This window comes from Pyrgilauda ruficollis, unplaced genomic scaffold, assembly GCF_017590135.1.
Source record: "Pyrgilauda ruficollis isolate IOZ18807 unplaced genomic scaffold, ASM1759013v1 scaffold125, whole genome shotgun sequence".
In the NCBI taxonomy this organism is placed as follows: Eukaryota; Metazoa; Chordata; class Aves; order Passeriformes; family Passeridae; genus Pyrgilauda; species Pyrgilauda ruficollis.
The window spans coordinates 1,095,925-1,107,639 of record NW_024510877.1 but is presented as its reverse complement, the minus strand read 5'-3'; the positions used below and the strand labels follow the sequence as shown (position 1 = coordinate 1,107,639).

The 11,715-nt window shown below is 69.3% G+C and overlaps 2 protein-coding genes across 11 annotated transcripts; both read left to right on the top strand.

Moving 5' to 3' along the window:
* The first annotated feature begins 56 nt into the window (after positions 1-56).
* On the top strand, positions 57-6,170 carry PDLIM2 (PDZ and LIM domain 2). 7 transcript variants are annotated; one of them, XM_041490616.1, is made up of 11 exons: positions 57-105; positions 1,139-1,355; positions 1,436-1,547; positions 1,906-2,057; positions 2,388-2,457; positions 2,540-2,631; positions 2,725-2,770; positions 4,433-4,584; positions 4,866-5,011; positions 5,087-5,192; positions 5,635-6,170. In XM_041490616.1, exons 3-11 carry the CDS (start codon positions 1,449-1,451, stop codon positions 5,828-5,830), a joined length of 1,059 nt encoding a protein of 352 aa, XP_041346550.1. In that variant the 5' UTR covers positions 57-105; positions 1,139-1,355; positions 1,436-1,448; the 3' UTR covers positions 5,831-6,170. The 7 variants fall into 7 exon arrangements, with proteins under 7 accessions (XP_041346550.1, XP_041346549.1, XP_041346548.1 ...); XM_041490615.1 differs by having other exon boundaries at positions 1,139-1,359; XM_041490612.1 differs by lacking the exon at positions 57-105 and adding an exon at positions 112-377.
* An 800-nt stretch (positions 6,171-6,970) lies between these two features.
* CUNH8orf58 (chromosome unknown C8orf58 homolog) lies at positions 6,971-11,199 on the top strand. 4 transcript variants are annotated; one of them, XM_041490618.1, is made up of 6 exons: positions 6,971-8,125; positions 8,316-8,441; positions 9,057-9,694; positions 9,779-9,866; positions 10,054-10,157; positions 10,231-11,199. In XM_041490618.1, exons 1-6 carry the CDS (start codon positions 7,558-7,560, stop codon positions 10,312-10,314), a joined length of 1,608 nt encoding a protein of 535 aa, XP_041346552.1. In that variant the 5' UTR covers positions 6,971-7,557; the 3' UTR covers positions 10,315-11,199. The 4 variants fall into 4 exon arrangements, with proteins under 4 accessions (XP_041346552.1, XP_041346551.1, XP_041346553.1 ...); XM_041490619.1 differs by having other exon boundaries at positions 8,027-8,125; positions 8,316-8,437; positions 10,054-11,199; XM_041490617.1 differs by lacking the exon at positions 8,316-8,441 and having other exon boundaries at positions 10,054-11,199.
* The last annotated feature ends 516 nt before the right edge of the window (positions 11,200-11,715 follow it).

The window sequence follows — 11,715 nt, the reverse complement described above, 5'->3', positions numbered from 1 at the left end:
CCCGCTGGGGGCGGGCCCGGCCCGGCTCCTCTGCAGGAGGCGGTGCCGTCCCGGGGCCGCGCTCGGCTCCGCAGCCCCGCGGGGCCGCCCGGCTCGGCCGCCCCGGTGAGTGCGCGGGGGCGCGGGGGGCTGCGGCTGTGGGGGGTGTCCGTCCGTCGGGGGTCCCGGTGCCCGGGGTTGCAGAGGGATGTGCGAGCACGTCCCGACACTGTGTCCCCACGTCCCTCGCGAGTGCCAAGTTCCCGAGTCCCCGCGCCTCCTGGCATCGCCCGTCCCCGCCGCTCGCCCCGCGGGTGCCAGGCGGCACCGCCAGGCGCCGCGGGCACAAAGACATCGCTGTGCGGCGGGGACAGAGCCGGGAGGGAGCGGGGACACAGGTGGGGTGCGGGGGCCGGGGAGGGGAGCAGGGGGTGCAGAAGGGGGACACGAACAGGGCTGGGGACAGGGATGGAGAAGGGGTGCAGGACACGGAGGGGAGGTGCAGGGACTGGAGAAGGGGTGCAGGGATGGAGAAGAGGTTCAGGGCTGTCGGGGGGTCTAGGGTTGGTGCCCAGTGGGTGTGGGGGTCGCCGGGCTGGCAGCCCTCGCTGCCCAGGGATGTTGAGCACGGCTGGGCATGGGGAGGGGGTTTGGGTTTGGGGTTTGCTCCCGGCGCTAGAAGCCCAGCCCAGGAAATTCTTCCGGGCAGCCTCTCAAGCCCCTCTTTGTGCTCTTGGGATTTTTAACATTCCCGGCGGCTGCGGACGGGGTGCCCTGTGCCGGACGGGGTGCCCGGTTCCAGATGGGCTGCCCAGCTCTCCCAGGCTGTGGCGGGATGGGTGGGATGGGATCTGGTGTGGATTTAGGAGATGCGGCTGCACATCCCCACCCATCCTATCTGAACCAAGCGCTGTGCCGCTCACCGGGGTGCCACGGGGACCCTGTGCCACCCCCGGGGGATCCTCAGCGTCCTTTACCAGTGTGGATTTGCTGTGGGGTGAAGGACTGGGGCTGCTTGGTGTCGGACGCTGCTGTGGTGAGCAGCAGAACCCGTCCCTCGCTGCCACATCCTCCCCTCCAAACCCCACTGTCTCAGCTCTGCCAGGCCACAGCGCCGGCCTTGCTGCCAAGGCGTCACCGATTTCCTGCCTTGCTCCAGCTCCTGGGAACGACCTTGGCTGTCTCAGCTGCACCGCCGGGTGCCTGGGACCCCCCGGCCCGGGGGAGGAAGCCGCCAGCCTCGGGGGACAGGAGGAAGCGGTGGTGGCTGCTGACACCCTGCGAGGACCTGGGTCCCCTCCCCGGAAGGAAAGCGCTGCCGGCGCTGGGGACCCTCAGGGTGCAGCGGGGACAGGGAGGCCCTCGTTGTGTGGTCTGTGGGTAGGATCAGGGGGGTCCCCTCCGCCTCATCCCCTCGGCGCCCGGGATCGCTGACACCTCGCTCCTGCCCACCCAGAGCCGCCGCTGCCATGCCGGTGACGGTGACAGTGACACTGCCCGGCCCGGCCCCGTGGGGCTTCCGCATCTCCGGGGGAAGAGATTTCGGGAAGCCCATCACCGTCTCCAAGGTAGGAGCCCCCCCGTGTCCCCGGCCCGGGGAGAGCCGCCGGGGCTCCGGGCGGGCCGGGCTGCTCCGGGGAGTGGATCCTGTTTGCTGTCCTTGGGGGATCCTGCTCCGTGGGAACGGCCCACGGCGGGTGGCGGCGGCTGGGGGGGCTCCCGTGGCCCCTGGGCTGGGCTGGGCTGTGCCAAATTTCCGGGAGTTGTTTCCAAGGCCGTGGTCCCCTCCTGGCATCGGGTCTGGCGCTGTTCTGGCAGGGCCCTGGCGATTCCAGAGGGCGGGAGCATCCCAGCAGGGTGGGGGCTGCACAGGGGATGCTGCGCTGCACGGGGGGGTCACCGGGGCATGTCACCTTCTCCGCGGAGGTGACGGAGCACGGGAAGGCGGCCACGGGTGACCTCCGGCCGGGAGATGTCATTGTCACCATCAATGGGGAGAGCACGGCTGAGATGCTCAACGTGGAGGCGCAGAACAAGATCAGGCAGAGCCCGGGGCAGCTGCGGCTGGACGTGGAGAGGTGGGTGCTGGGGCAGCCCCCACACCTGGCCCTGGGTGCCAGCAGTGTCTGCACGCGGGCTGGGGTCCCCAACCACGTGTGTGTCACCTGTTCTCCCCCTCCGTGACTCCTGGGGCGGTGCCATCCCCGCGGGGGCCTGGCCCGGCTCTCTAATTAAGGAGTCGGGTGCTAATGAGGCCAGGCAGCGCTGGCAGCCGTTACCTGGCCAACTGGTCCCAGTTGGGTACCCGGCTGCTCCGCGGCTCCCGGGGCTGCAGGGAGGGGTCACACCGGGCGGTTTTGGGCTCCTGGGGCAGATCCCAAACCCTGCTGCTCTCCCTTGGCCCTCAGGTCCCCTGTGCCATCTCTCAGCCACACCAACGGGGACACCTTGCCAGAGATGTTGGCCTCGCATTTCCAGGTGAGCCCCGGGCAGCCCCTGCACGCCCCGGACCCCCAGCCAGGGCTGGTGGCAGCTGCTGGTGTCACCCTCCCCTCCCCAGGACACGCTGCAGATGCCAAGTGAGAGCCGAAGTGCCCTGAGGACCCTCGACCCCAGCCTGGCATCTCTCACCCACCCACCTGGCAGTGCCAGGTAACGCTGCACCGGGCTGTGTGTGGGGCTGGGGGTGAGAAGGGGGCTGGGGAGGGCCAGGGACCCCCCTGATGGCTCTGTTCTCTCCCCCAGCTCACAGCCCTTGGAGCAGGAGTTCACCTGTCCCGGCCTCCCCCAGGTGAGCAGGGAGCTGGGGGGGCTGCAGGGGGCCGGGCAGAGATGCTGGGGGGACCAAAACCTTTTGAACCCAAAAACCATCCCCCTCTGCACCCCCAAACCATCCCCATTTTAAAGCCCAAACCACCCTGCTTTGAACCACCAAACCTTGCCCCTTTGCAATGCTAAACCTTCCCCCCTCGAGCCCCCAAATCACCTCATTTGAAGTCCCCAAACCACCCTCCTTTGAGCCCCAAAACAACCCCACTCTGAGCCCCCAAACCACTCCCTCTGCACTCCCACGGCCACGTCACTGCCCAGCCCCGCTGTCCCTCGGGGTCCCCGTCTGGGGTGGGTGCCGCGGGTGTCCCCTCCCCGCCGCGCTGGCAGCACCCCCGGCCCGCGGGCACCGCCGCACCTGCCCAGGGATGTTTTGCTCCTCTTGGCAGCGGCGCCAGCCTGGGGAGGCCAAACCAGTTTGGGAAGGCCCAGCCCCGCTCCTGCCAGCCCGGGGCACTGGGGTGTTGGCCGGGCAGGGACCCGCGGCGGGACACCCCGGGACTGGGATCGGGACACCCCGGGATTGGGATCGGGACACCCCGAGAGTGGGATCGGGACACCCCGGGAGTGGGATCGGGATGCCCGGGGGCTGGCTGCCTCCTCCCTCCCCAGCTCGGTGCCAGGATGCCCGCGGCTGCCCCATCCTCCCTGCGGGCAGCCTCTGGCTCCGGCCTTGGCGTCTCCCTCCTTTCCTCCCTCCCGCTTTCTCTTTTTCTTGTTTTTCAAGCCCAAATTGGGAAGCGCCGCGGCCCCGAGCGCGGCCCTTCCCAGCTGCCTTTGGCCGCAGCCCCGGCCGCCCCTTGGCTCCTCCGGCCCTCTCCCTCCTTCCTCCCCAGCTCCTTGTTTGCTTTGGTGCCGGCTCCGAAGGGTCCCTCCCTGTCCCACCGGGTCCGTCCCTGCCCCCGAGGGTCCCTCCCAGCTCCGCCACAGGGTTGGGGACAGGAGGGTGCCGTGCCCGAGCCCCCACCCAAGACCCCGCGGCCCAGGGGCGGTGAGGGGGTGGCTGCCCTTGGTCCATCCCACTCCTCCTCGCATCCCAGGGATGAGGCCAAGGCCCGGCTCCTCCCGTGCCTAAGTTTAGCTCATCCCTCGTGACCCCACAGAGCCCCGGCGCTGCCCCTCTCCCTCTCCGCGGGTCCAGGCAGGGGGTTCCTGTGCCCTGCGCCCACCCGGGGTCCCGCGGGGTTCATTCCCATTCCCATTCCCATTCCCATTCCCCATCCCATCTGCGTGGCAGCTGCTCCCGGCAACATCAGCTTCCACTTAGCCCGGGCTGCGCTTCCCGGCCACGCCGGGGCCGCTAAGCAGGAGCAGATGGAGGGGAGGGGAGGGGAGGGGCGCTGGGTTATGGGGTGGGGGGGCTGCCCTGGCCCCTCTGGGGGGTCCCACTGGCCCCAGCCTGGGTGGGAAGGAGAAGCAGCAGCCCCACTGAGCATCCCTGCATCCCTCTGGAGATCTGGGCTTGGGGAAAGCCCCTGGGCCTGGGCCAGGTGTCCTTGGGGTGTCTCGGGGAGAGGGGGGGTCTGTGGGCACCCTCAGGCCATTTTGGGGGCTGCTGCAGCCATTTGGGGCTCCCAGCCCAGCCCAGCCCCCCCAGGACATTCCTCACTTCTCCCCCTGCCAGGAGCGACGCCTGAGCCGCCAGAGCAGCTCCCAGGGGGCCGTCCTGCCTCCCCCCCCGCGCCCACCCTCACCGGAGCTCGGAGCCCCCCAAAACCCCTGGGCAACCCCCCGGGAGAGGCGCCTCTCCTCCCCCTGTCCCAGCACCTGGCCCAGGTACGGAGCGGGCTGGGGGCTCTGTGGGGGGGACACCATGGAAGGGAAGCCCCCAGCCCCGTGTCCCCACGCTGGTTTGTCACCCGTGGGTGCTGAGGGAGCCCGTGGAAAGGGTTAACTCACCTGTAGGCAGGTGGGGCCGTGGGAGGGCCGGGCAGGCTGGGGCAGCTCCCGGGGTGGAGGGAGCAGGTGGCGGACGGGCCGTGGGGTGCAGCCGGGTGGATCCTGGAATCCGGGCGCTGGGAACCCCCCAAAATCTCCCCTCGGGCTGCGCCCCGCAGCCAGGGCTCGGAGCCGGCCATGAGGCGCTTGGAGGAGGACTCGGAGGTCTACAAGATGCTGCAGGAGAACCGGGAGCTGCGGGCGGCCCCGCGGCAATCCAGCACCTTCCGCCTGCTCCAGGAGGCGCTGGAGGATGAGGAAGGAGGTGAGGAGGGCACGGAGGGCCGTGGGAGGTCTGGCACGGGGGTGGCAGGACCCTGATGGCCTGGTGTCCCCACAGGAGGCCCCGCAGCCCCCTTCCCCAGCCGGCTCTCGGCCGGGGCCCGCAAGCCCGTGGCCGGGGTGCAGAAGCTGCACGTCTGTGAGAAGTGCGGGAGCAGCATCGCGTGAGTGGGGCTGGGGGCCTGGGGGTCCCGGGACTGGGTCTGTCCCTGCCATCCCTGCTGGAAAAGCCAAAAAGGGGCTGCTGTCAGGCGCGGGGCAGGATCTGATCCTGATATTGCTCCCGGCAGGGATAAAATAATCCTGGGTGTGGGTGGGGCAGGTCTCGGGGCAGAACCCATCCCTTCTGTCACTGCCGGAGGGGTTAAAATGGGGCTGAGGGTAGGGTGGGAATGGGGCTGGGGGCCCGGGGGTCCCAGGGCAGGATCCGTCCTTGCCATTGCTTCTTCAGGGCGAAAATGGGGGCGGTCCTGGGGTGTGAGTGGTCCCGGGGAGGGATCCATCCCTGCCATCGCTCCAGGGCCACCATGGGGCTGCGCCCGGGTGGGAGGGGACGCTGGGGACACCCGGAGTGGCTCGGCTGACCGCCTGTCCCCACTCCCGCAGGACACAGGCGGTGCGGATCCAGGACGGTCGCTACCGGCACCCGTCCTGCTACACCTGCGCCGACTGCGGCCTCAGCCTGAAGATGCGCGGCCACTTCTGGGTGGGGGACGAGCTGTTCTGCGAGAAACACGCCCGCCTGCGCTACCAGGGACCCCCGGGGGGGCCCGTGCCCCGTCCCGTGTCCCCCCGCTCCTGAGCCCCGGCCGCCGGCACCGCGCGGTGCGGTCACCCCGCATCCCCCGTGGGCCGGGGCTGTCCCACCCCAGCGCGGTAGGGCTGGCCTGGGGGGCTGGGGGCGCTGCCAGGCTGGGGATGGATGGGATGTGGGGGGCATGCGGTGCAGCCGCCCCCTTCGTGGGTGTGTGTGATGAGCTGGGTGAGTTCTCAGCCTGGGGGACACCGAGGGGACATTGGGGCGGGGTCGCTTGAGCACTTGGGTACCGGAGAGGGGCTGGCACCGCTTGTGCACTGACTGCAAAGCGCTTCTCAGAGGAATTAAAGCGGATTCTCTTTAAATATAATATATATTTGCTCCACTGCCGTGTCTGCTCTGTGCCGGGACCCCAGGGCAGGGGGAAGAGGGTTCTACCCCAAACCCGGGGTGCAGACAGGGACCCCCCCAGACCCCTCAGCCCTGCTGCCTGCACCGGGGGTGGGGGTCCAGGTGCTCCGGTGCCGCCCCTTGTCCTGCTCCCGGGAAGGTCGGGGCTGCCCTCAGGGCTGGCTGGCCCCTCCCCGTGTCCCTGGGAGGTGTCCGAGTTTACTGGGGGCTGTTGGCCGAGGCCTTTGTCCTGCTCCAGGTGCTCTTATCGCCGCTCCCCGCCCTCCGTGCCCGCGTGCACGGAGATGGCTTTGCTGTTATCTGGGCGTTGCTGTTATCTGGGATTCGCTATTATCTGGGATTCGCTGTTATCAGCGGCCTGGGAGAGACCTGTCCCTTCCCCTGTCCCTCTGCAGCAGGGACAGCCAGGACCGCCCCCTCCCCTCCTGCCTGGGGTCTCACTGGGGTCTGTTCGGGGTGTGCCACAGCCCCCCGTGAGCCCTGGGCCCTGTCATGGAGCTCCCACCATCGAATTCCCAATGAATCACCCCAGGGCAGCTGGGGCTGCCCCTGGATCCCAGGATGGAAGGGATCAGCTTGGGATGGAGCAGCCTGGGACAGTGGGAGGCGTCCCTGCCCATGGCAGGGGTGGCACTGGATGGGCTTTAAGGTCTCAACCCAACCGTTCCATGGCTCTATGACACCCAGGCAGGGAGGCGGATGATGATGATGATGATGATCGTCCTGCCCTTCTCCCGCCCTCTCCACACGGGAAAAAGAAGAATAAACGCTTTGAGCCCTCATGGGATAACACAGCTGGGGCTGGGGGCGAAGGGGCTGCCCAGGTAGGGGCGGCCCCTCACCCCCGCCCCGCCCCGGGGCTGTGCCGCCCCCGGCCCCGCCGGATAAAGCAGCGGAGGAGCAGCCCCCGTGCTCCCTGCCGCCTCCCGGTGCTCCCTGCCCGCTCCCTATTCCCGGGTTTTTCCCCCCTCGCTCCCGAAACGTCCCGAGGATGCTGCGCCGCCGCGGAGCCTTCACGGTGCAGCCGCTCCGTGCTGACCCCGGTGAGTCGGTGGCCCCTGGGCTGGGGGTTCCCTCGGGGTCCCAGCCTGCGAGGATCATGCTGGAGGGGATCCTCAGGGATCTCTGCTTTGAGGTGTCTGTGCTGGAGAGGGAACCTGGGGTCCTTGGAACCCCAGTTTGTGTTTGGGCTTGAGAAGGAGCCCAGGGGTTCACCGGAACCCCCAGTTTGTGCTAAAGGGGGTCCCTGCAGCCCTGGTTTCCATCCACTCCCTGTTGGGAGGGGCCCACGTACCGGCTGCGCTGGGAATTCAGGTTTTCCCTTCCCATGTTTGGGCTGACGGGCCGGTGCCTGTCCCCAAATGCGGCGTGGGGGTCTCCAAAACCCAGGGCCCACCTCCGAGTGTGCCACAGCCCAGCTGTGCCGGGACCCCTCCAGCAGCAACATCTGGGAGGTATCCAGGGCTGAGCTGGAGCTGCCAAGGCGGGGGGCACCCCCGGGAGGAGCTGATGGGGACCCCCACGCCCCTTCTCGCCCTGCCGGTGCCCCCCACGCCCGTGGGGCTGCGGTGACACCCCCGTGGTGGCGGGGGAAGCGGCCCCTTGGCACGTGGGGTCCCGGAGCCTGTGGAATCGCGGCGTGTGGGAAGGGGGATGCTGGCAGCGGCCACGGAGCTGCGGTGGAGGGGCTGCCCCCCGGAATTCCTGGGATTCAATCCTGCTGGGGCGGGCGGGCTGCTCCCCGGCATTGCTGCGCTTCAATCCCACTGAGCGGCCGGATTGTCCCGGGGCTGGCCGCGACTTCCCGGCTCCCCTCGGCTTCTCCAGCCCCCGAGGGATGCACGGTGAGTGCCGTGGCTGCAGGAGGGGCAGGAATTTGGGAGCACCGAGACCCCCGAGCGGTGAATTCAGCCCACGCTGGAGCCCTGAGTGAGTTTTCTGGAATTCGGTGGGATGCAGGCGGCACCTGGCTGCCTGCCGGCGCCCAAACAACCCTCTCGCCTTCCCAGCTGGGGTGGGAAGGAGTCCTTAACCACCGGCCCAGCCAGTATCGCTGATCCCAAACGCTGCGAGGAACCAGTTGGGAACCGGTCGGGTAATGAGGTGCCTCTGGATGCAGGGCCCGTCGCCGGCTGGGGTGGCAATAAAAGGGAGCGCCGGGACGCGCGCCCGGCACTCGGCTCTGGCTCTCGGCGATGTGGGGTGGCTCCCGCGCCGTCTGGAAGAGGAGGTTCAGCTGCTGTGAGTGCGTTCGAGGGGGTGTAAGCCCCCCCCGAGCGGGGCTTTGGGGGGTGGGCAGCCTGCAGGAGGTGCCAAAGCTCCGCTGCCACCTCCCTGAGCCGCGGCCTGGCTGGGAAGGGAGCGAGTGCTGGGCACGGAGTGCCGAGACCTTGCCGTGGATGCAGCACGATCCCCGCTGGAGCTGCGGGGTGCTGGGGGGCACATCCCGGCTGGCGATGCCACTCATCCTACGGGGACAGGTGTGAGGAGCTGGTGGTCCTGGAGCCATCCCAGATCTGGGATCCCCCAGCCGTGTCCTGGGTTGCTGGCACTGAGCTGGAGGGGGATACAGGAAGGACCTGGCTCAAAAGCCCTGCCCAGGTCAGGGTGGGGGCCGTGGGTGCCCCCCAGCAGCTCAGCTTGGGAGGAGGAGGAGAATGGCTGAGGCCAGGGCCTTGTTTTTGGGGAGTAGAGACAACACACTGGGGTTGTAGGAGCGTATTCCCAGCTGCTGGGCAGGGGGGAGAGAGGCCTTGAGCACGGTTGGAGCTGCTGCAGGGGGCTTACAGGGGTGGTGGGCACCCAGTTTTCTGCCCAGGGACCCCCCAGCTGAGCCCACCCATCTTCCTTTGCCCTGCAGATGGTCCCTGGGAGTCGGCCGAGAGCTGCATCGTGCGCACCTCCGCCAGCGTCTACCGCCGGCTGCAGGAGAGCCCGCGGCAGCCCCCGCGGGGCATGAGCACCCGGGGACCCCCCCCGCCGCCAGCGCAGCCCCCCAGCAGCCCCCCGGCCGGCGGGAGGTTCCTCAAGTCCGAGTCCGAGGATTCCGGCGTGGAGATGGCCAGCAGCGAGCACTCGCCCCGCGCCCTGCTGTGCTCCGAGAGCCACTTCTCCCTGGACAGTTTCCCGGCGGAGGAGAAGCCCCCCGGAGAGGAGCCCCCCCGGACCCCCCGGAGCCGCTCGGCCAGCAGGAGGCTGCTGCAGGCAGCGCAGCGGAGCAGGAGGCAGCGCTGCCCTCGCCAGCTCAGCCGGCGCAGCGCCAGCGCCGCCGACCTGGCAGAGCCCCCGCGGGACCCCCAGGAGGCCGAGGGAGCGGCGGGGGCGACTCGGCCCCCTCGGGACCCCCGGGCCATGCCCGAGGCCGCGGTGTCGGGACAGGGGCTGCGCTACCTGGAGCACGTGTGCCAGATGCTGGAGCGCCTGGCGCGGCTGCAGCAGGACAACCGCGCCCTCCGGCAGCAGGCGGCCGGAGCCCGCTGCGCCCGCCCGGCCACGCTGGTGAGCGCCGGGAGGAGGGGGATGCACGGGGAGGGGGTGTGGGGGTCCCAGCTCACACGCTGCCCGTCCTCTCCTCGCCCGCAGCCCAGCCGGCAGCCTCCGAGTCAGGATTTGGGCACCTGGAGGGGTGAGGGGTTCCGGCCGCGCTCCTGCTCGGACAGCCAGGCTCCAGGTGAGCGGGGTGGGCTCGGGAATGACGGCACCTGGGGCCAGGTGAGCACTGGGGGATGCGGGAATGGCAGCACCGGTGCCAGGTGAGCGGGGTGGGATGGCGGGACCGGGTGAGGGGTCAGCATGTGGGAAGGCAGCACGATGCCTCCCCGACCCCCAAGCTTGACCAGCTTTGCTCCCCCTTGCAGCAGCCGACCCCGGGCCGTGCCGGAGGTTGTGGGGACACTCGGTCAGCTCCCCCAGCCTGCTGGACCCCGCCGAAGGCGGGCCGGGTGTCCCGGCACCGGACAAGGTACGGCTGGGGAGGGTCGGGGAGTGGCGGGGGAGCCCCTGGGGTGTCCCCTCTGACCGCGCCTCTCCCGCAGGACGGGCGCTCGCACTGGGGCCGGGTGAAGGTGCTGCTCACCCGCCTGACCCGCCGCTCCCTGCGCGGTGGCCGCTGCAGGTAGGACGGGGGGTCCCGCTCCCACCGCCACACCTGGATGGAGGAACTGCGTCACACCTCACCCCATGACGTCACGCCAGCCCGGGGCCGGTCCCCGGCCTGGCGCACCCCCTTCACCTTTTTTTTTTTTACCCTAATAAAGTCTTTTCACCAATAAAGAGGCGGCTCTGAGCGAGGTGTTTCCTGTCGCGCCGTGACGTCACACCCCTAAACCCGGCGTGACGTCATGAGAGGGCGCGTCACTGCCGCATCACTTCCGACGGCTTTCCCGCCCCTTTTGTCCCACCGGGCCCGGGCCCACGGACGGTCCAAGCGGCTGCCGAGCCTCCGAACTTGTCCTTCCCCCGGAGCCCCCCGGGGGTTGGTGGGGAGGAGGGGGCGCCGGGGGTCCCCGCCGAGGCGGGATGATGCTCCCGGGAGCATCGCGGCTCTCTCGCGGGGGGCTCCCCACTTTGGGGGGTGGGTGAGGAGGGGGCTCGATGCTGTTTCGGCGCTGCCGGAGCCCCTCCTGCTGTCGCCAGCTCCGCGCGGGACGGGCCGGTGCCGCAGGTGAGGAAGATGCTGCCCCGAGCCGCCGCCAGGCGCTCTCCCGTCAGGTATCCCGTTATCCCTCCCTTTCCCCCCTTTCCTGCTGATGTCCTACCGTCACTTGGGGTTTTTTCCTTCCCAGCGCCTCCCGGCACCGCTCCCACCCTGGGGACACCCCCGGAGCCGCAGCGTCCCGCGTCCCACCGCTCCTTCCCGGGAACCGTGAGTGCCTGTCCCCGCCGTGCCCACCCTCATGGCAGGGCCTGGGGGCACAGGGGGTCCCTGGCAGTGCCCCCCGGCTGGCTCACAGCCTGAGCGGGGGTGCTGAAGGGTTTTTGGAGCACAGCTAGGGGGGGCAGTGTGTTTTATCCTTTATCCCCCCCTTTCCAGCATGAAACCCCCTCCCATTGCCACCCCTCTGCTCTCCCGAGCCCCCGGGGTGAGGAGCAATGGGGAGGGGCTCGGGGAGGTGGTGGAAGGACAGGGCTGGGTGTTCTCACCCTGGGGGTCTGGGCACCCTCTCCCCTGCTGCCCCTCTGCCACCTCCATCTTCCCCCTCACCGGGACCCCGGCTGAATCCCAGTGGCTGAATCCCAGTGGCTGATCCCAAGGAAATCGCTGAGGCTGGACCAGGGGATGCCGATTCTCCTTCCAGGGCCCAGGTGAGGAGGAGGAAGGAGGTCTGAGCCTCTCTGAGCCACCCCAGCACCCCTGGATCACCTGGAACAAGGGGAAGCTCCCGAGCACCTACCAAGGAAAATCAAGGTGTGGATCCAGATGTGTGCTGGTGTTGGCAGGCCTGGAGAGGGTTAATTCATCCCATTTGTGAGGAAAATCCTTGGGACTGGTGGTGGGCTGGCATCTGCTAAACCTATCC